General features: G+C 44.2%; 1 protein-coding gene across 1 annotated transcript in view; it reads left to right on the top strand.

Moving 5' to 3' along the window:
• Positions 1 to 9,077: 9,077 nt before the first annotated feature.
• LOC143281441 (uncharacterized) overlaps positions 9,078 to 23,590 on the top strand; it is a 24,487-nt gene continuing 9,974 nt past the window's right edge. The window contains exons 1-4 of the mRNA XM_076586656.1: positions 9,078 to 9,540; positions 13,424 to 13,595; positions 15,335 to 15,444; positions 20,929 to 21,006. Coding sequence (XP_076442771.1) covers positions 9,342 to 9,540; positions 13,424 to 13,595; positions 15,335 to 15,444; positions 20,929 to 21,006 — 559 coding nt within the window. The 5' untranslated portion in view covers positions 9,078 to 9,341. The remainder of the gene's footprint in view (positions 9,541 to 13,423; positions 13,596 to 15,334; positions 15,445 to 20,928; positions 21,007 to 23,590) is intronic.

Genomic DNA, 23,590 nt, shown 5'->3' with positions numbered 1-23,590 from the left:
ACGGGTAGGGAGGCAGAAAACTGTGTTGGTTATCAGCAGTTCGTGCTCTGCACAGGTCTGAAGCAAAAGCAATCCATTTGGGTTGCAGTGGCCCACACCGTGCTTTCCAATCACTCCATCCCAGGAGATGTAGTCAGAGCCAAATCTAGCATTGAAGTCCCCAAGAATGATGAGCTTGTCTGCTTTAGGGATAGCAGCAATGACAGAGTGAAGGTCCTCGTAGAACTTCACCTTCACTTCATCCGGGTTGGTCATGGTTGGGGCGTAGGCACTGACAATGGTGAGGTGCTTCTGGCCAGATGCCAGTGGGAGTTTCATGGTCATAAGCCTATCGTTGACTCCCTTTGGGGTTCCAGCTAGCTTGCTGACAAGTGCTGTTTTTACTGCAAAACCAACGCCAGCCTCACGTCGCTCTTCGCTTCCTCGTCCACTCCAGAAGAAGGTGTAACCAGATCCCCGTTCACAGAGCTCGCCTTCACCTGCAAGCCGAGTCTCACTCAAGGCTGCGATGTCAATGTTGTATCTGGCGAGTTCGGATGCAACTAGTGCCGTTCTCCTTTGGGGTCTGTCCGCGTTATCTCTGTCCAGGAGAGTCCTTATGTTCCAAGCACCAATGGTGAGAGGAACGATCCTTGTTTTTTTCTTTTCTTTCTTGTTGTTTCGACCGCTGATGTAGGGTCCCCGCCAGCCGCGGTATGCTGGCCAGGGTGATATGGAGCAGGCAATTTTTAGGGCACCTTTTCTAGCCCCTTCCTCATGCCAGGGAGGTGAGCAGTGCATTCTAAAGAGGGCTGCTCAGACGCTCAGACGGCTGCCGAGCTCCATCGCTGCTCCTGTCGACGAAGAACGACCCTATGGCCTGAGCCGCCTGCGTGCAGGTCTGCGACTGCGACTGACTGCCAGTGTACCCACACCTGTCGTTTCGTCGCTCGCCTGTCGCCACAGGACTTGGGGGTGATGAAATGATGAAGGATGAAAGGTCATTTTGGATGACTGATGACTTGCGCGATGAGTTTGTTTAAAGTGAAGAGGAGTTGCGCAACGTCAACCTAACTCTCTCGTCCGGGTCCACCAATTTCCAGTGGCAAGACTAAGTCGAGACGACTGGAGGATGAGCACGGATGCAGTGGATGACCAAGATATCCTTTCGGTGTCTCATCTTGCTCTCTGCACTCCACAGTGCGTTGCTGTAACCGCCTTCCTCTCCGTTGAACCGATAGGTTTCTTCCGCAGATTCTGCCGGATCCAGACTTCGCATGCATGGGTAGACACACCCCGGGGGCCAACTGCGTGTGGCATGCACACAGCACAGTGGAGCTAGATGGCCGTCGGTGGCTCTCCTGAGCCAACGCCCTTTTATGGATCTCCATAAGGGTGTCTAGCCACCCGCCTCACCAGTCCCGGAAGGGAGCGGTGGGAGTGCCGGTTTAGTCGCCGGCAACCCGACCCTGAACAGGTTGTACTGGATTACAGGTTACCAGTAGCAGATCTAATGACCTGACCTGACACATCCGAATCCCTATTACCTCTCTCCCCGACCCCATAATGTGTCCATCTCTCCAGATGGTGATGGTGGGTGGTGATGGTGATGGTGTGTGGTGACGGAGGGTGGTGATGGTAATCTTGGGTGGTGATGGTGGGTGGTGATGCTGATGTAGGGTGGTGATGGAGGGTGGTGATGTTGATGGATGGTGGTGATGGTGATGGTAGGTGGGGATGGAGATGGCGGTGATGGTGGGTGGTGATAGTGGGTGGTAATGTTGATGGTGGGTGGTGATGATGGTCGGTGGTGGTGATGGTCAGTGGTGATGGTGGGTGGTGATGGTGATGTTGATGGTGGGTGGTGATGGTGATTATGGTGATAGTGGGTGGTAGTGGTGATGGTGGGTGGTGGTGATGATGGTGGGTGGTGATGGTGATGCTGATGGTGGGTGGTGATGGTGATTATGGTGATAGTGGGTGGTAGTGGTGATGGTGGGTGGTGGTGATAGTGTGTGGTGACGGAGGGTAGTGATGGTGATCTTGGGTGGTGATGGAGGGTTTTGATGGTGATGGAGAGTGGTGATGGTGTCGGTGATGGAAGATGGTGATGGTGATCTTGGGTGGTGTTGGAGGGTGGTGATGATGGTGATGGAGAGTGGTGATGGTGTCGGTGATGGAAGATGGTGATGGTGATCTTGGGTGGTGTTGGAGAGTGGTGATTGAGGGTGTTGTCGATGATGGTGGGTGGTGATGGTGGTGATGGAGGGTGGTGATGGTGATTGTGATGCAGGGTGGTGGTGATGGTGATGGAGGGTGGTAATGGTGATGATGTTGGTAATGATGTTGGTGATAGAGGGTGGTGATGGAGGGTGGTGATGTTGGTGATGATGTTGGTGATGGAGGGTGGTGATGGAGGGTGGTTATGGTGATGGAGGGTGGTGATAGTGATTGGAGAGTGGTGATGGATGGTGTTGATGGTGGGTGGTGGTGATGGTGATGGTGATGGTGGTGAGGATGATGGTGATGTTGGGTGGTACTGGAGATGGTGGTGATGGTGGGTGGTGATGGTGATGGTGGTGATCGTGGGTGCTGATGGTGGTGATGGAGGGTGGTGATGGTGATCTTGGGTTGTGATGGTGGGTGGTGATGGAGGGTGGTGATAGTGTTCTTGGATGCTTGTGGTGATCTTGGGTGGTTATGGTGATCTTGGGTGGTGATGGTGGGTTGGGATGGAGAGTGGTGATGGTGATGGAGGGTGGTGATGGAGGGTGGTGATGGTAATGATATCGGTGATGATGTTGATGATGGAGGGTGATGATGGGGGGGGGTGATGGTGATGGAGGGTGGTGATGGTAATGATGTCGGTGATGATGTTGATGATGGAGGGTGATGATGGGGGGTGGTGATGGTGATGGAGGGTGGTGATGGAGGGTGGTGATAGTGATTGGAGAGTGGTGATGGAGGGTGGTGATGGTGATGGAGGGTGGTGATTGTGATGGAGGGTGGTGGTGATGGTGATGGAGGGTGGTGATGGAGGGTGGTGATGGTAATGATGTCGGTGATGATGTTGATGATGAAGGGTGGTGATGGAGGGTGGTGATGGTGATGGAGGGTGGCGATGGTGATTGGAGAGTGGTGATGAGGGTGGTGATGGTGATGGAGAGTGCTGATGGTGATGGCGATTGGAGGTGGTTATAGTGATGGTGGTTGGTTATGGTGATGGAGGGTTGTGATAGTGATGGATAGTCTTGAGGGACGGTGGTAATTGTAATGGAGAGTGGTGGTGGGTGGTGATGGTGTATGGTGATGGTGATGGAGAATGGTGATGGAGGGTGGTGATGGTGATGTTGATGGTGATGGTGGGTGGTACTGGAGATGGTGGTGATGGAGGGTGGTGATGGAGGGTGGTGATGGTGATATTTGGTGGTGATGATGGGTGGTGACGGAGGGTGGTGATATTGGGTGGTGATGGAGGGTGGTGATGGTGATGGAGTGTGATGATGGTGATCTTGGGTGATGATGGTGGGCAGTGATGGTGATCTTGGGTGATGGTGATTGTGGGTGAGTGTGGTGGTGATGGTGATGGAGGGTGGTGATGGTGATGGTGGGTGGTGATGGTGATGGAAGGTGGTTATGGTGATGGTGGGTGATGACAGTGAAAGAGGGTGGTGATGGTTATGGAGAGTCGTGATAAAGTGTGGTGATGGTGATGGAGAGTGGTGATGGTTGGTGGTGATGGTAATTGATGGTAGTGATGGTGATGGAGGGTGGTGATAGAGGGTGGTGATGGTAATTGAGGGTGGTGATGGTGATGGATGGTGGGTGGTGATGGTGATGGAGGGTGGTGATGGTTGGTGGTGATGGTAATTGAGGGTGGTCATAGTGATGGTGGGTGGTGATGGTGATGGTGATGGAGGGTGGTGATGGTTGGTGGTGATGTCAATTGAGGGTGGTGATGGTGATGGAGGGTGGTGATGGTGATGGTATGTGGTTGTGGGTGGTGATGGTGATAGAAGGTGGTGATGGAGTGTGGCGATGGAAGGTAGTGATGATGGGTGATGATGGTGATGGTAGGTGATGATGGGTGTTAGTGGGTTGTGATGGTGATGGAGGGTGGTGATGATGATGGTGATGGAAGGTGGTGATGGTGGGTGGTTATAGTGGGTGGTGTTGGGTGGTGATGGTGATGGAGGGTGGTGATGGTGGGTGTTGATGGTGGTGATGGAAGGTGGTGATGGAGCGTGGTGATGGTGATGGTCAGTGGTGATGGTGGTGATGGAGGGTGGTGATGGTGGCTTGTGATGGTGATGATGGAGGGTGGTGATGGTGGCTTTTGATGGTGATGATGGAGGGAGGTGATGGAGGGTGGTGATGGTGGTTGGTGATGTTGGATGGATGATGGTGTTGGTCGGTGTTCATGGTGAGTGGTGGTGGTGATGAAGGGTGGTGATGGTGGTTGGTGATGGTAATGGTGGGTGGTGATGGTGGTGATGGATTGTGGTGATGGATGGCGCTGATATTGATGGAGGGTGGTGATGGTGGTCATGGAGGTTGGTGAGGGCGGGTGGTGATTGTGGTTGGGTGGTGAGGGTGAGTGGTGAGGGCGAACTGATTAATGACAGGGATCAACTTGCTGACACCGTCTGTCATCGCCCGTGTGGCAGCTACCTTTCCAGGAAATCCCCGCATGTCACACTGCCGTGTAGCGTGTGCTTCAAGTCATCTCACGGTACGCTTTTTGTCATCCTGAAGACAGGCGTAATCTGTTGCCCCCCTGGTGACTGTAGTTCTGGTTTTCCTTGCCTCCAAGGTGGAAAGGTGCCATGCCTGTTAACGTGAGCATGCTTCCCGCGTCAGGAAAGCAACCGACCAAAGTGTGGTTGAAACATATTTTCTTCGAAAGAAAAGAAAAGAAAAATATTAAAAGGAAATTATACTCGTGCCCCCTCCTGCACTAACAGATGGACTTGGTGGTACACGTATTGCTGGTGTCATCTGGTATGAGGGATGGTATTTATTATTTTGTTGTCGTTGTTGTTGTTTTGTGGGTAGGGGTTGGGGGTGGGGGTAGTGTGTGTGTGTGGGGGGGGGGGGGGGGCACACACCTTTCATGGCTGGTTATCACCACATTGTATCTTCTTTTTCTTCTTCGTTTGTGGACTGCAACTCCCCGTTCACTCGTATTTACACGAGTGGGCTTTTACGTGTATGACCGTTTTTACCCCGTCATGTTGGCAGCCATACTCCGTTTGTATCTGAAAACATTCATGTCAATACCGTGGTGTTCACTTTTTTCCATTACACATACTTCAGCCAATTCCTGTTGGTTCAGCCAAGGGATTTAGGATGTTCACCATCTAAACACATTTCAGACAATTCTTGTTGGTTCAGCCAAGGGGTTTAGGATGTTCACCATCTAAACAATTTTCAGACAATTCTTGTTGGTTCAGCCACGGGATTGACGATGTTCACGATCTAAACACATTTCAGACAATTCTTGGTGGTTCAGCCTAGGGATTGACGATGTTCACCATCTAAACAATTTTCAGACAATTCTTGTTGGTTCAGCCAAGGGATTTAGGATGTTCAACATCAAAACACATTTCAGCCGATTTCTGTTGGTTCAGCCAAGGGATTGACGATGTTCACCATCTAAACACATTTCAGACAATTCCGGTTGGTTTAGCCAAGGGATTTAGCATGTTTACCATCTAAACACATTTCAGACAATTCTTGTTGGTTCAGCCAATGGATTTAGCATGTTCACTATCTAAACAGATTTCAGACAATTCTTGTTGGTTCAGCCAAGGGATTGACGATGTTCACCATCTAAACACATTTCAGACAATGATCAGAAAGCCATCATGCAACCAGTGGGAAGTTCGCTGTGTTTCAACCATCTTCTTTTTCTTTTTTCCTTTTTTCAAATTTATTTTTATTCAGTATCAGTATCAGTAGCTCAAAGAGGCGTCACTGCATTCGGACAAATCCATATACGCCACACCACATCTGCCAAGCAGATGCCTGACCAGCAGCGTAACCCAACGCGCTTCGTGAGGCCTTGAAAAAAATATATTACTGTGCATTATTTTTGTCACAGCAAATTTCTCAGTGTAAAATTCGGGTTGCTCTCCCCGTGAAGAGGGAATCGCCACAGTGCAGCGCCACCCATCATTGTTTTCTTCTTTCTAACTGTAAGTATATACACTTTTTTTTATCAAAATGTGTTTTTCCGCAAAAATTGTGCAGTGGACAATGATTTTGTGGCCGTCAGTTGTGCACGCACTTAGTGCCTGCTGCACATGGAACCTCTGTCTATCGTGTCATCCGAAAGACTAGCACCAGACTACCATTCAGGTCTAGTGGATAGGGAGAAAAATCGGGACTTGAACCTGTATATACTCGCTCCCTAGTCGGGGACATTGTGACTTGGCCACGCGTCCACACACACACATTGACATTTGTCAACTGGGCCGTCTCACGCCCGGAGAGTGAAACGTCACAGAGTTCCTGTATGAATGTTTTCTGCTGACGTGGCCGACGTGGAGCTGACAGAGACAGATTCTGCTTGTCACAAACTGCCATTCATCTCTCTGGTCTGGTGACAAGGGCAAGGTACGCAGGCCCATAACTCCCATGTTCCCTAGCTGCCTCGTTTCCTGCTTTGCCAAATGGAAACAATACTTTATCAACGGCGGCCGTACTTACCCTGTACAAAACACACACAATAGGCTACGCGGTGTCCCAAACTGGAAACAATACATTATGTACAGGACACACACACACACACACACACACACACACACACACACACACACACACACACACACACACACACACACAAACTGGAAACAATACATTATGTACAGGACACACACACACACACACACACACACACACACACACACACACACACACACACACACACACACACACAACGCAACAGCCTATGCGGTGTCCCAAACTGTTAATAATACATTATCAAGGCACTGACCCTGTACTAGCCATGACAAAATGCTATGTGTGGTGACCGAATTTTTTATATTGATACTTACATCAACGGAGTGTTGGCCCAGTGATTGATTGATATTGATACTTATATCAATGAAGTGTTGGCGCAGTGATTGATTGATATCGATACTTACATCAATGGAGTGTTGGCCCAGTGATTGATTGATTTGCATACTTTTATCAACGGAGTGTTGGCCTTGAGGTATTCGTTAATTGATAATGATACTTATATCAATGGGGTGTTGGCCTTGAGGTATTCGTTAATTGATAATGATATTTATATCAACGGAGTGTTGGCCTTGAGGTATTCGTTAATTGATATTGATACCTATATCAACGGAGTGTTGGCCATGAGGTATTCGTTAATTGATAATGATACTTATATCAACGGAGTGTTGGCCTTGAGGTATTCGTTAATTGATAATGATACTTATATCAATTGAGTGTTGGCCTAGAGGTATTGATTGATATTGATATTCATACTTATATAAACGGAGTGTTGGTCGTGATGTATTCATTAACTGATAATGATGCTTATATCAATGAAGTGTTGGCCTAGTAATTGATTAATATTGATACTAGTATCAATGGCGTTTTGGCCTAGTAACTGATTAATATGGATACTTATATCAGTGGAGTGTTGGTTGTCACAACCATAAGGGGTTGCCCATATACCCCCCTCCCACCACCACCACACACACACACACACCTTCCCAGACTTACATCCCGACAACACAACACTAAGACATAAAAGTTCAGCTCAGTTCTTTACTGTAGTTCCACTTCCAAAGACAGGTCCAGACACACAAAATTAAATCCTAAAACTACAGCACCACTCTCCTTCAGTCTTATGATGACACAGAATAATTGTCACGGTAGGCTCGAGCAACTGCGGCACCAGTTCTATGCAATGTCAGTTCACTCGAACCTAAGTCAGACCCATCCGTGGACGACAAATATCAATGAGCCCACTCGAGGCCTGAAGTCACATGCCTGCAGAATTGAAGAGGGTAGTACATGATGGGATACATCGGGCAAGGAAGTTCTTGGGAATATGAAGGTCAGGATAGGGAGCGGGCGTGAGGGAATCTGGGTTGAACAGGGCAGAAGGGAAACGAGGACCGCTGCAGAGTCAATTCCTGGAGTCCGTTGGAGGTAATGGGCAAAACCCACAGGAAAAAATCTGTAGAAAAATCAACTTTGACAGGAAAAGAAATACACATTTAGGCAGAGAAAGTTGGCAGTCTCACTCTAGCGATGCACTCTCCGTGTGGAGAGCAGGCTAATTTCACACAGAGAAATAATGTTTATACAAAGAGTAATACAGCACAGTATAGTACAACATAGTACAATACAATACCATACAATACAGTGTCTATGCCCAGTGTCGGAAGTGGAAACAATACCATATTGAGAACAGGGCGCTGCCTTTTATCTCCTTGCATACCTCACACCCATCAACTCTTTGCCTCCAACACCATTACGTTTGGTGATGCTGACAAAATGTAAACCCTCTTCGTTCTTAAAGTGGTTTTATTCCTTTTTCTCTCATTTATTCATTCCACATTTCACATACTCACACTGATTCATCAACATATTTTTCTTTTGTGTTCGTCTACATGGACAGAAAAAGAAAAAAGCTTGATGTTTTCTTTCGCTTACGAAACACGGCTTTTTGCTATCAAATAAGAACTTTACATACTCAAAAGAATATGATACCCATAATTAGTCTATCTCTCTCTCCATCTGTCAGTCTGTGTGTGTGTGTATGTGTGTGTGTGTGTGTGTGTGTGTGTGTGTGTGTGTGTGTGTGTGTGTGTGTGTGTGTGTGTGTGTGTTCATCATTCATGTCCTTCTGTTGGAAGAGTTTTTTTCTTGTTGGTTGTTTTTTTGTTGTTTTTTTTGTTGTTGTTTTTTTTTGGGGGGGAGGGGGTCATTTTTCTCTCTCCTTTTTTCTTCATACATGTGTGCACTGTTTGCAGTGGATGCACATTGTAAAGGAATGAATGCAACAAAAGGCCACGCCTGAAATCTTTAATCCTTGAATGGAAAACGTTCTGATTTCAGATCCACAGACACAACACCACATCTGCTGAAAAATACAGAAGATATGGTGCAGGTGCCTAGCCGGGTAATCAAAGGCAGTGACCAGGCCTGGAGAACCTGCTTTAGGGGAACTACATAAAAGAATGATAAACAGATGAATAGATTTTTTAAAAATAAGTAAGTAGATAAACGAAAAAAAAGAAAGAAAATAAGACAGGTTCAGGTAAATCAAGAACAACAAGTAACATTAACAGCAGAAGGTGAGTTCAGGCCAAGGTAAAGAGGAAGTGAAGCAGTTAGTTATGATGAAAGACACTGTTGACAGTCATGACAGCTTCATGTCTGCTGACTCTAGCGCTGTTATTAATACACCCGTTGTTCACAAGTGGCCCATTCGTCTGTTGGTCTGTTGGAACGCGTGGTCAGAGTCACTCAGAAACCTCGACATGCCTGCCCGACACGTGGTGCTGGTTGTGGCTGTGGTCCTGTTTCAGTGCTGTGGTAAGTTCAGTGCACTCTGTCTTTTTTGCTTTGTTTGGGAAACATTCTCGTGGACTGTTGTCATTTCTTGCTTAAAATGCGAGTGTGCGCGCGTGCATTTTACACACACATCCCCTCATATAACACATATACATTTCCGATAAGAGCGTAGATAAAACATTTCACAAATAAATAAACAAAGTGGTAGACTGATAACTATATAGTATAACTGCTCATCTTCCTTTGACTAATAAGATGGTTCAGATTTTTCTTTAACACGTTTTTATTCTTAATATGTGTGTGTGTATATATATATATATATATATATATATATATATATATATATATATATATATATATATATATATATATATTACATTGAGTGGAAGATTGTTCCACAAATTAATTTCCGCCAGAGTACAAGAAACTGGATTTTTAAAGGTTATTTCTTGGTCTGGGTATAGATAACATCTGGCTGCATCTATGATCATTAGTTTCAGAAGTATCTGTAATCTTTTTGGAGACATTTCCATATATAACATTATGTGCCTGCATGCCTGCCTCCGTGCGCGCGCGCGCGCGCGCTCGTGTGTGTGTGTGTGTGTGTGTGTGTGTGTGTGTGTGTGTGTGTGTGTGGTGCTGATTCTAGTCAAGCGATTGTTATAATGGAATTTTCGCTTCATTTTGTTCTGCAAAGCGGCTTTGCTTGGTGATGTATTTGTATTTGTATTTCTCTTTTTTGACACAACAGATTTTTCTGTATGAAATTCGGGCTGCTCTCCCCGGGGAGAGCGCGTCGCTACACTGAGAGGGCCACCCATTTTTTTGTATTTTTTCCTGCGTGCAGTTTTATTACTTTTTTCCTATCGAAATGGATTTTTCTACTGAATTTTGCCAGGAACAACTCTTTTATCGCCGTGGGTTCTTTCACGTGCGCTAAGTGCATGCTGCACACGAGATCCGGGTTTATCGTCTCATCCGAATAACTAGCGTCTAGACCACCACTCAAAGTCTAGTGGAGGAGGGGGGTAGGATATTGGCTTCTGAGCCGTGATTCGAACCAGCGCGCTCAGATTCTCTTGCTTCCAAGGCGGACGCGTTACCTCTTGGCCATCACTCCATAGTATACTGGCCGATGTGTTACCTTGTTAACTAAGTTTAATATGTCACACACACACACACACACACACACACACACACACACACACACACACACACACACACACACACACACACAGAAAGAGAGAGAGAGAGAGAGACAGAGACAGAGATGACATAACATGACATGACATGACATTTTATTGAATAAATAAAATGTTCAGTTCAGGGGGTTAGAACACATAATTATATCTATCAGTTCAATTTCGCACGAAGTGGAAGGCTTCTTACTCGGGATTATTACCGTACATATAGATAAACAAGGGTTGACTTAAACTGAATGAACCAGCTACACTTTTCCTTTTTCCTTCATCAAAAGACTTCCCGTCTTCATTTTTATATTTTCTTAAAAATCATCCTGCATCATCACCAATCAATCTTCTGCTTTTAACTCTGACCTTTTCTAAAACACTTTGTACAAAAATCTTGACAACTGAAAGAGAGAGAGAGATGGGTGTGTGTGTGGGGGGGTGGGTGGGGGGGGGGGTAGGGCAGGGGTTTGGGGGGATATGTCATCAATATCTACCATAGGAAACAAGCAATGGGATGATTAAGCAAAACTGTTGTTACTATCAAATCCACCTACGACAATTGCAACTAATAGTACAAGAACTGGAACGAAGGGAAGTGTCATCTGCAAAAAGATCACACGAGACCCTTGAGTCTGATAAAGACAAAGGAAGGTCACTGATAAACACATAGAATAGAAGTGGTCCAAGAACGGATCCTTGAAGAACTCTACTTTGAATTGTTTCAGAGGAAAAGTCATTGCCATTGGTAAAAACATGTTGTTTTCTGTCAGTAAGGAATGATTCGAAAAAGGACAGCTTAGTGGTGTTTCTGATATACAATGACAGTTTTTAACTAATATTTTGTGGTCAACAAGAACAAAAGCTTTCTGTAAGTCAAGATAAACAGCACCTACGATTTCACTGCTGTTGATGCCAGACACCTATGAATCACACAAACGGACTAATGTTGTTTGACATGAATGACGATGTCGGAAGCCCGACTGTAAATGATGAAAAAGTTTGTGCCTCTCTTTGACTGTCTATGCTAAACCAAATAACTTGTGCCTCTCTCTGACTGACTATGTTAAACCAAACAACTTGTGCCTCTCTCTGGCTGACTATGTTACACAAACGACTTATGTATCTCTCTGACTGACTATGTTACACAAACAACTTATGCATCTCTCTGTCTGACTATGTTAAACCAAACAACTTGTGCCTTTTTCTGACTGACTAAGTTAAACCAAACAACTTGTGCCTCTTTCTGACTGACTATGTTAAACCAAACAACGTGTGCCTCTCTCTGACTGACTATGTTACACAAACAACTTATGCATCTCTCTGACTGACTATGTTAAACCAAACAACTTGTGCCTCTTTCTGACTGACTAAGTTAAACCAAACAACTTGTGCCTCTTTCTGACTGACTATGTTAAACAAACAACCTGTGCCTCTCTCTGACTGTCCATGTTAAACAAACAACTTGTGCCTCTCTCTATGTTAAACCAAACAACTTGTGCCTCTTTCTGACTATGTTAAACCAAACAACTTGTGCCTCTTTCTGACTGACCATGTTAAACCAAATAACTTGTCCTCTCCCTGACTGACTATATTAAACCAAACAACGTGTGCCTCTTTCTGACTATGTTAAACCAAACAACTTGTGCCTCTTTCTGACTATGTTAAACCAAACAACATGTGCCTATTTGTGACTGACTATGTTAAACTAAACAACTTGTGCCTCTCTCTGGCTGACTATGTTACACAAACGACTTATGTATCTCTCTGACTGACTATGTTACACAAACAACTTATGCATCTCTCTGTCTGACTATGTTAAACCAAACAACTTGTGCCTTTTTCTGACTGACTAAGTTAAACCAAACAACGTGTGCCTCTCTCTGACTGACTATGTTAAACAAACAACCTGTGCCTCTCTGACACTGGAGGCGGTGGGGTGGGTGTGGGGGGATGGGGTGTGGGAAGGGGGCTGGGTAGGGGGATGGTGGCTCCGGCACAGGGGACATGGCCAAAATGTGTCTGCACAACAGGCTGAAGTGCCAGTACGTCACTGATGGAGGGGGGAGGGGGGTTGGGTGGTAGTAGTGGTAGTAAAGTCGTAGTAGAAGTAGCAGTGGTATTGGTGATGGTGGCAGTGGTGGTAGTGGTGGTGGGTGTGGTAGTGGTTTTGGTGCTGGTTTCGGTGGTAGTGGTGGTGGTGTTTATAGTGGTAATGGAATGGTAGTGGTAATGACTGTCCATGTTAAACAAACAACTTGTGCCTCTCTCTATGTTAAACCAAACAACTTGTGCCTCTTTCTGACAATGTTAAACCAAACAACTTGTGCCTCTTTCTGACTGACCATGTTAAACCAAATAACTTGTCCTCTCCCTGACTGACTATATTAAACCAAACAACGTGTGCCTCTTTCTGACTATGTTAAACCAAACAACTTGTGCCTCTTTCTGACTATGTTAAACCAAACAAAATGTGCCTATTTCTGACTGACTATGTTAAACTAAACAACTTGTGCCTCTCTCTGACAGTTCATGTTAAACCAAACAACGTGTGCCTCTCTCTGGCTGACTACGTTAAACCAAACAACTTGTGCCTATTTCTGACTGACTATGTTAAACTAAACAACTTGTGCCTCTCTCTGACTGATCATGTTAAACCAAACAACGTGTGCCTCTCTCTGGCTGACTATGTTAAACCAAACAATGTGTGCCCCCAGTGGAAGCAGCCATGGGAAGCAGGCGGGCAAACCCATACACGTCTCACTGCAGCAAGGTGGAGCAGAGTTACCTGTTCAACAGGTGTCTGCAGGCCTTTGGCCTGGCTCACTTCCAGCACTGGGGGGACATGGCCAGGGCCAAGACATGTCTGCACAACAGGCTGCAGTGCCGGTACGTCACTGGTGTGTGTGTGGGGGGGGAGGGAGGGGGGGCGGGGGGGGGGGGGGCGGGGGAGGGTGCAGGGGGAGCTGGGGGAGGGTAGGTGGATAATAGTTCCCGCACAGGGGACAAGGCCAAGACATGTCCGCATAACAAGCTGCATGGAAGTTACTGGGGGGGGGGGGGGGGGGGGGGGCGGTAGGAGGATGGTGGTTCCGGCACAGGGAATATGGCCAAGACGTGTCCGCACAACAAGCTGAAGTGCCGGTTCGTCACTGGGGGGTAGGAGGTGGGGGACGGGAGCGGGGATGGTGGTTCCGGCACAGGTTACATGGCCAAAACGTGTCTGCACAACATACTGAAGTGCCAGTACGTCACTGGAGGCGGTGGGGGTTGGGTGGTAGTAGTGGCAGTAAAGTGGTAGTAGAAGTAGCGGTGGTATTGGTGATGGTGGCAGTGGTGGTAGTGGTGGTGGGTGTGGTAGTGGTTTTGGTGCTGGTTTCGGTGGTAGTGGTGGTGGTGTTTATAGTGGTAATGGAAGTGGTATGATGTTGGATTTGGTGTTGGCAGTGGCAATGGTAGTGGGGTGGTGGTGGTGGTAATAATAGTAGCAGCTGTGACGATAGTGGTGATAGTGGTTCAGGTGGTGGTAGTGGTAGTGGGGGTGGTGGTAGTGGTAGTGTTGGTTGTGGTGGCAGTGGTAGTGGGGGCAGTGGTAGTGGTGGTAGTAGTGATGATGTTGGTAATGGTGGTAGTGGTAGTGGTGGTGGAGGTAGTGGAGGTAGCGGTGGTAGTGGTAGTGGTGGTGGTAGCGGTGGAGATGGTGGTGGTAGAGGAGGGGAGGGAGGGAGAAGATGGGAGAAAAAACAGAAAGGGGGTCACGTGATGGGCTGCTTGGCACAGAAGACAGCAGTCTGTCCAGCTACACTATGGCTACACATGTCGTTCTTTCAGGAAAATATTTCACACACTTCAATATCTCTCCAAGCTTCACTATGGCTGCACATATCGGTCATTCAGCAAACCATTTCACACACTTCAATATCTCTCCAAGCTTCACTATGGCTGCACATATCGGTCATTCAGCAAACCATTTCACACACTTCAATATCTCTCCAAGCTTCACTATGGCTGCACATGTCGGTCATTCAGCAAACCATTTCACACACTTCAATATCTCTCCAAGCTTCACTATGGCTGCACATGACAGTCAATCAGCGAAACATTTCAGAGACCGCAATACTTCAGTATAGCGCATTACTGATACAAAAGGCTATTACATTGTCGCTTATATCATACAAAGCTGGGAACAAGTGAACACTTGACACAGAAAGGCAATAAACAGATGCAATGTGCAGTATTATAGTCGTCGTTTTTGAGTTATTGTTTGTTGTCATCATCACCGTCATCATCGTTGTCCTACTGTCATTATATTACTGATGATAAACATCATCATTATCGTTGTTCACCATCACGTCATAGAGATTGTCGTGTCACATGGTCATTGTCACCATGATTAATGTGACCATGGTCATTGTCACCCTGATTAATGTGACCATGGTTATTGTCAGCATGATTAATGTGACCATGGTCATTGTCACCTTGACTAATGTGACCATGGTTATTGTCAACATGGCTATTGTCGCCATGCTTATTGTCACCATGGTTATTGTCAACATGCTTATTGTCACCATGGTTATTGTCACCATGGTTATTGTCAACATGGTTATTGTCACCATGCTTATTTTCAGAGCTGCAGGCACCGTGGTTCGCTGCATCCAGAGTCTGTTCCTCACGAGCCGCACCCGGCTGAGCTCACGCTGTAGATCCGGCATCAAGGAGACACTGAGTTACATGATGAGTAAGTACTCAGTAGTGTGCTACACACATACTCACACTGTAGATCAGGCATGAAGAAGACACTGAGTTACAAAAAAAGATTAAAAGCTTAAAAGATTCACAGAAATTCAATCCCTTTGCCCCTTTTGGGGTGTGGAGGATACAATAACAATACATACTCATTGAATCACAACTTCAGTCCAACGATGTCTACGAAACACGCAAAAACGCACACCCACGCACGCACACACACACGCGCTAATGACAATGATTTGCAACAAAACAAACTTAAATATACTGACAATTATGTTTTAGATGTAACAAAAGTTACACACTCTTTCCAAGTTTTATAAATTTACTTACATTTAGTTGTGTGTTTTTTTTTCAGCACTGAATAAATTGCGTAAACCGAACATTGACATATGTGATTTATATTCGTGTGGTATCAGTTTATTTCGAATTACAGTATATTTGGGACATTCTGAAACAAAATGAAATTCATCCCCAACGGTATTACATTCCTTGCAAATTCTGTTTTCTCTGTTTTCACCTTCTCTTCTTCCTATTTTGATCTGTAGTTTACTGCAACGAAACTTTACCAAACGATATACGTAAGTATCTGGAAGTTGTGGGATATTTTTCTTGGCAAAAGTTGGGTTTGACGCTCCTATAGAACAGACATTTAGTACGGTCTTCGAGCGATTTTCTCCATGACTGAATGTACGTATCTTTTAGACTTTGCATGATATTTCGACAAAAGAAATTCTTACTAATGTATGTGAAAACTAAACACAGTCATGACCGCTGTTAATCAGAATATTCTTGATGAAGTTTAGCCACTTTGATGGGAAATCTGTATATGAAAATAATCTGTATAAAGCATAATATGCTTTACTGATAATTTATCAGTTGCATCGTCGATTAATCCTGACGAAAAGCGCACCATTCTACACTTTACAAGAACTGAAACGGGAAATATACATGTTTCTCCAAGTAGCATATTAGACATTGTGTTTCGGTGCAGATGAAAAAGTGTTTCAGAAACTTCATTTGCAGTTTTTCTAACACATTAAGATTCTCACATCCCCATATTTCACGTTCATATAACAGAACTGGTATAACCATTTTCTGATACATGTCTAAAACAACGATGTAAGGATAGTTCCTGCTTTCTTGCAGTTTGTAACAACGAAAATATTGCCCTATGTGCATGGTCATATGCTCTCTTTTTAGCTAGAAAGAATGTTCCAGTCCTACTGAATTCTATTCCAAGGTACGTAAATGAGCTGACAACGTCTATTGTTTCTAAATCGAATTTAAACAGATCTTGTGTATTCTGTTTAGAATTGAATACAAAAGAAGTAATAAATGTATATATGCGGAAGAACTGTTTACACCATCAAACGCATTATTGTTTCTAGTGTGAATAGTAACAGGATGGCAATCGTATGTTAGCAAAAACGTCTCCAAATCATTCAAATATAAAGAAAAAAGCAATGGAGAGAGATTTTCTCCTTGACGGACTCCTCTAAAACTTCCGAAAAATTCGGATATGTTATCATCATTGAATACACACAACTTAATGCGATCATACATTTTCATAACAACATTCAAAATCTTACCATTGACATTCTCCCTCATCAGTTTTATCCATAGTCCATACCGCCACACAGAATCAAAAGCTTTCCCATAGTCAACAAAAGCGCAATACAACTTTTTCTTCTGCTGTTTGAAAATGTCAATTATCACTTTCAAAACAAAAGCATTGTCAACAATCGGATGGTTCTTTCGAACCCCAGCTGGATTATTCAGTAATATCTTGTTACTTTCAATAAATGCAGTAAGTCTGCTATTTAATATACTAGTAAATAATTTGCCAAGACAACTTAGAAGTGTGATACCTCTGTAATTATCACAATCGTTTTTGTTTCCTTTTCGTTTGTGAATTGGCTTGATCATACCAGTTACCATTCTTCTGGTATATCGCCAGAATCAAGAACTTTGTTGAACTGTTTGCAAAACGTAACTGAATATACTGGCATTCTGTTTTTTAAGACATTCGTTGTATACCATATCAATACCAGCCGACTTTCCGTTCCTTAAATGTTTAACAGCTCTTTCAACATCATCGACTGTTATTATTAGAGTATTAAGGAAGTAAGTGTCAAAGTTTAGATTACATGTAATAAATGAATTATTATCTTTTTCTTCTGTTTCAGTATTTAGCTGTTTGAAGTGCTCTGACGAGATTGTTAAATATATTGGACAACCAGGCTTTGAATGTCATTTCAATCTAACCCAGTAATGTTTGCAATTATTAGAACGCATTTGTTTTAATTCTTTATGCATTTTCTTTTTCATTTGTCTAGCACTTGTTCGTCATGTTTTATTATATTCTTTACTTGTCTCTCCAAACCTTATTCTGTTTGGTACTGTATCTAATTGTTTAACCCTTCCCTTAGCCCGAAAATATTCAGATCTTTTTCGTCGACAAGCTTCATTAAACCAAGGTTTCTTCTTCTTTTCGGTTTCGAAACAGAAGACCTAATAGTCCCCACCGATTTTGTAGCAGATTCGCAAAGCACTGTTGTCATCTTTTTATTAGCATCCTGAACTGTAGAATAGTCAACGGACTCGTTCAAAGACTTTATATCTTAACTAAGCAATACTTCTTTGAACACATTCCATTTAGTGTTATCCAGTTTCTTACTTTTCTCAGAGTAATTATTCGGTGTATGAGTTTCCTTGACAACACTCACTGGAACTACTTGTGGGTTATCTGATATAACCAATGTCACAGGATTATGTACATCAGAAAATAGTGCAAAAATGATTCTACATGTAGGTCTCGTACACTGCGTAGTAAAGCATATGAACCAATAAAGTAGTCAATGAGAGAACATGCATAATTAGTCACAGCATCAATGTCTTTATCACGGCCAACTCTCCCATTATATATAAGTAAAGAATGTGAATTGCAAAATTCCAATGACCGATATCCGTAATTATTCATTTTATGTTCATCCTGTGAATGGCTTTTGATGGGCTTATAGTTATCACCAGGAAAATGATTCTATCAGTTCAGTCACATCGGTATACAAATCTTCTTCTAAGAAGTCATCGTTTCTTTTAGTATATGCATTAAAATCACCGAACAGTAGTATGTGACAGTCTTCACAATAAGCATCCTTCAAGTCAACAACAGAGTTATCAAGTTCAGTAGAAAGATTAACTCTCAGTACGGCCAGTCCTTTCTTCTCCTCTACACAGACCCCTCGGATGTCCAGTGGGTGTCTGAATGACCCAACCTTTAGCTTCCGTCGTCAGAATTGTGGTATTCTTTGTCACCATTCACCTCTTCAGTATAAGAGCCTTCCGCTTGCAATATTTTGATGATGGTAATTGGCGTGAAACGCTGTTAACGTCGTCTCTTTCGCCGTTCGTATGGAGAGAGTTAACGCTGCTGCATCTGCTTCCTTCAGCCCCAGCAAGAATGTCTTTGCCAAGACCGCACAATTTTTTTTATCTATTCTAAACCACAATGAACACATGTTTACATTATCACCATAGTTACAGATAGTAACGTAGTTATCTATTGACTTCTTATACAAGACCGCTGTGCCACCAGATCGATGAAAAGATAATTTGCGTCTGTTGGAAAAAAAAAAAAACTATGTGGAAACCCAGTGAATCGAAACAGTCTTGCACGAAAGAAACATCAATATCATCTGTCTTTGTTTCCAACAACGCAGTTATACCAAAGGAAGTTACAAAGTCAATAAACTCATTAAATTTCAGACGACTTCGTAATCCGCAAACATTTAAGAGTAAAAAAATTTAAACCATGTATATCTGTTCGTGAAAACGACAAACCAGGGTCAGTGTTTGGAAATTTGAATGCAGGAAATGAGAAGCAGACCCTGAGTTTCATGATGTGTGAATACTCAGTAGTGTGCTACACACATACTCACACTGTAGATCAGGCATCAAGGAGACATTGAGTTACATGATGGGTGAGTACTCAGTAGTGTGCTGCACACATAATTCAGAACACCACCACGTGAAAGGTAACTGTTGCACTACACACATATGAACACCACCAAGTGAAAACACAGTGTTACACTGCACACATATGAACACCACAATGTGAAAGCAGTATTGTCCTATACACATATGAACACCACAATGTCAAAATACAGTGTTGTACTACATACATATGAACACCACAATGTGAAAACACAGTGTTGTACTACATACATATGAACACCACAATGTGAAAGCAGTATTGTCCTATACACATATGAACACCACAATGTCAAAATACAGTGTTGTACTACATACATATGAACACCACAATGTGAAAACACAGTGTTGTACTACATACATATGAACACCACAATGTGAAAACACAGTGTTGTACTATACACATATGAACACCACAATGTGAAAACACAGTGTTGTACTACATACATATGAACACCACAATATGAAAACACAGTGTTGTACTACATACACATGAACACCACAATGTGAAAACAGTGTTGTACTACACACGTATGAACACCACAATGTGAAAACACAGTGTTGTACTACATACATATGAACACCACAATGTGAAAACAGTATTGTACTACATACACATGAACACCACAATGTGAAAACACAGTGTTGTACTACACACGTATGAACACCACCAAGTGAAAGCAGTGTTGTACTGTATACATATGAACCTCACATTGTGAAAAGCTGAGTAACAGTATTGTGCTATATACATATGAACATCACCAAGTGAAAACACAGTGTTGTACAATACGCATATGAACACAATGTGACACCACCAAGTGAAAACAGTGTTGTACTATACACATATGCACTTCACATTGATAAAAGTAACAGTATTGTGCTACACACATATGAACATCACCAAGTGAAAACGCAGTGTTGTACTACACACATAAACACACCACCAAGTGAACAGCAACAGTGTTGTATTACATACACCACCAAGTGAAAAATAACACTGACTTGTACAACATACATACGAACTGCTACGATATTAAGAGTAAATGTTTGGTGTTTGATTACAATCACCATCTTGTTTCAGCAAAGCACCATTTTAACTGTAACTACCACGACATTGAGTAAATGTTAGGTGTTTGATTACAATCACCATCTTGTTTCAGGAAAGCACCATTTTAACTGTAACTACCACGACATTGAGTAAATGTTTGGTGTTTGATTACAATCACCATCTTGTTTCAGCAAAGCACCATTTTAACTGTAACTACCACGACATTGAGTAAATGTTTGGTGTTTGATTACAATCACCATCTTGTTTCAGCAAAGCACCATTTTAACTGTAACTACCACGACATTGAGTAAATGTTTGGTTTGGTGTTTGATCACAATCACCATCTTGTTTCAGCAAAGCACCATTTTAACTGTAACTACCACGATATTAAGTGTAAATGTTTGGTGTTTGATCACAATCACCATCTTGTTTCAGCAAAGCACAATTTCAACTGTAACTACCACGACGTTGAGTGTAAATGTTGGAGGTTCATCCCTGACATTGATGCAAAAGGTGAGTCCTACATCTTCTTAGTTTACTTTTTATCTTCTTATTCGTTGTCACAGCTCGTTGGCGGTCTCTGTGCGGTGCTTGTGTGCACCTCTTTTCTCCTTCCCTTCTCCCCCTTTCTCTCTCCCTTCTCCCACCCCCCTCCCCTCTCTCCCTCACCACCCTCTCTCCTTCACCACCCTCTCTCCTTCGTGTATATGTTCGGTTTCATGCTGGCCGTTTGCACGTGCATCTCTTGGAACATGTGTGTGGCCGCCGTTCCAGCGTGTGAGCTTTTGGGTCCGTCTGACAGAAGTGGTGGGGCGTTTTCCTTGTCACCCCCAACTTCCTCTGTGTGTGGTCTGTGTTTTCACTCTGGGCCAGTGGTGTGCCTCTGTGCCTCTTTCCCTTCCTCCAGACAGTGTAGATGGTCATGTAATTCGAGAAGAGCAACAGGACCAAGACCCGGATTTGCAGAAGGCAAGAGAGTATGCCAAAAGTAAATCGGTTCAGAAGGCAGGATTTGGGGAGGTGACTTACCGCTGTGAGCAGGGTGTGCTCTTCCGATGTTTCGGGAACCACTGTAGGGAAATCACACAGCTCTGTGTCCCTAGACCTCTACAGACTACTGTGTTACGGCTGGGTCATGACCACCCCATGTCTGGTTATTCGGACATGCAACATACCCGTGACAGAATTTTCCCTCACTTTTACTGGCTGGGTATGTGTGCCGACATCAGGCGGTATGTCCAGTCGTTCTAGAGGTGCCAGAAGACAGTCGCAAAGCAAAGTTTTCCCAAAGTCCCTCTAGGGAAGTCGCGTAGAGACTTTGCTGGGGGCAGCAAGGTGTTGCTCCGTCCCAGCATACAGAACAAGCTACAGCTAGAGTGGCATGGCCCTTACAAAGTCGTGCACCGCGTTGGGTTGGCAGACTACTGTGTAAAAATTGGGAACACGGAGAAAGTGTTCCATGCCAGCCTTCTGAAACAGTTTATAAAACGTGCACACCGCTAAAAAAAAGTAGTCTCTATTCATGATTTGGTCATTTTCATTTCGCTTTCTTCTTGCCACGTGTATACATTCAATCATTAGAAAGTGTGTGATGTACTGTCTAAACAGTTTATACGATTTTTCCTTGGTTTTTTTTTTCTCTTATCTTCAAAATGAGAATGTCCTGTTTGATGGAATTGTTGTCCTGGTTAGGTCTACACGTTGAGACTGTAGTTTCTTTCTGTTGACATGTGTGGGTGTGTCTGGCCTCAGGCGAACTATTTTTAGAAATGGGGAAATTCGAGAAAATCTGTCACAGGGGTTAGTTAAATATTTTTGTGTGTACTCCCACAACATGTGGTCAAGGTTCAAACATGTGGCTTCAGTTTTAGAAGGGGGTATTGTCACGGCTCGTTGGCGATCTCTGTGCCCGTGCTTGTGTGCACCTCTTTTCTCCTTCCCTTCTCCCCCCACACCCCTCTCTCTCTCCCTCACCACCCTCTCTCCTACGTGTATATGTTCGGTTTAATGCTGGCCGTATGCACGTGCATCTCTTGGAATATGTGTGTGGTATGTTCCTGTTTCTTGAATATTCTGAACTCTGAGCGAGTTCAGGAATTAATTCAGTTTGGGAAGAAAAATTCAGCTTGGCTTTTGATGCTAATTAAGCTATCTCAAGAGACGGGTCGCTGTTCCGGGGTGTGAGCTGTTGGGTCTAACAGAAGTAGTGGGGCGTTTTCCTTGTCACCCCCTTCTTCCTCTGTGTGTGGTCTGTGTTTTCACTCTGGGCCAGTGGTGTGCCTCTGTGTCTTCCTAGTGACATATTTTTTCCTCTGACTTTTCTCCCCGTGCCACTGCCTTAAACGGAGCCCCAGGTTCGACGCTGAAACAGTCTGCGTTTTCCTGCCCCAGTTTCCTCACGCCCACTTTCTCGCTTCCACGTTCCCAGCGTACCCTTTCCCATTGTCCTCACCCCATCCTGCCCCATCCTCCAGTCTGCGGGTGAGCGACTTCTGCCTTCAACTCCCAGTGGAATTTGGGTCAGGTGAACTTTGACAGTAGCACCGAGCAGAACAGGATGCCACGGTGTATAAAACATTGTGACAATATCATGTGAAGGACTGAGATTTGGGGGTTGTGCTGTGATTAATGTTAGGGGGTTAATTCCGCGTGCTTTGAATTTGTTTCATGCAATTTATTTGAATGGTCACAGTTAAGAACCGAGTTGAAATTTTCTGTCTCTGTGTTTGTGTTGTGGGTAAGTTAGTGTGGGAAAGGGTTGGGGAACAAGGGCAACCTCTTACGGGTTGTGATAATGGGGGGATGCATGTTACCTAATAGGTTAGTTAGGCAGGTTAGGTGGGGAGGGTGTCTTTGTTCTGTTCGTCGCATCACTTGATTCATCGTTTATACTTGTATCCCCGAGCTAAAAGGAAGTTGGGATTCCGTGTTGTAGACAAGATAACCTAGATGGTTGTAACTCACTTGTCGTTGCTGAAGGTTGTGGTGTCGGCGGACTATTTTATATAGGAAGAGTAGTCACGGTCGTGTGGCTGAAGTGTATTTAGACTGCATCTCTCGAAGAAACGTGACACTGTGCTGACTCAGAGGCAGGTCG

Source organism: Babylonia areolata, chromosome 1 (genome assembly GCF_041734735.1).
Source record: "Babylonia areolata isolate BAREFJ2019XMU chromosome 1, ASM4173473v1, whole genome shotgun sequence".
Taxonomy (NCBI): Eukaryota; Metazoa; Mollusca; class Gastropoda; order Neogastropoda; family Buccinidae; genus Babylonia; species Babylonia areolata.
This window is presented reverse-complemented; position numbering and strand designations above follow the sequence as displayed.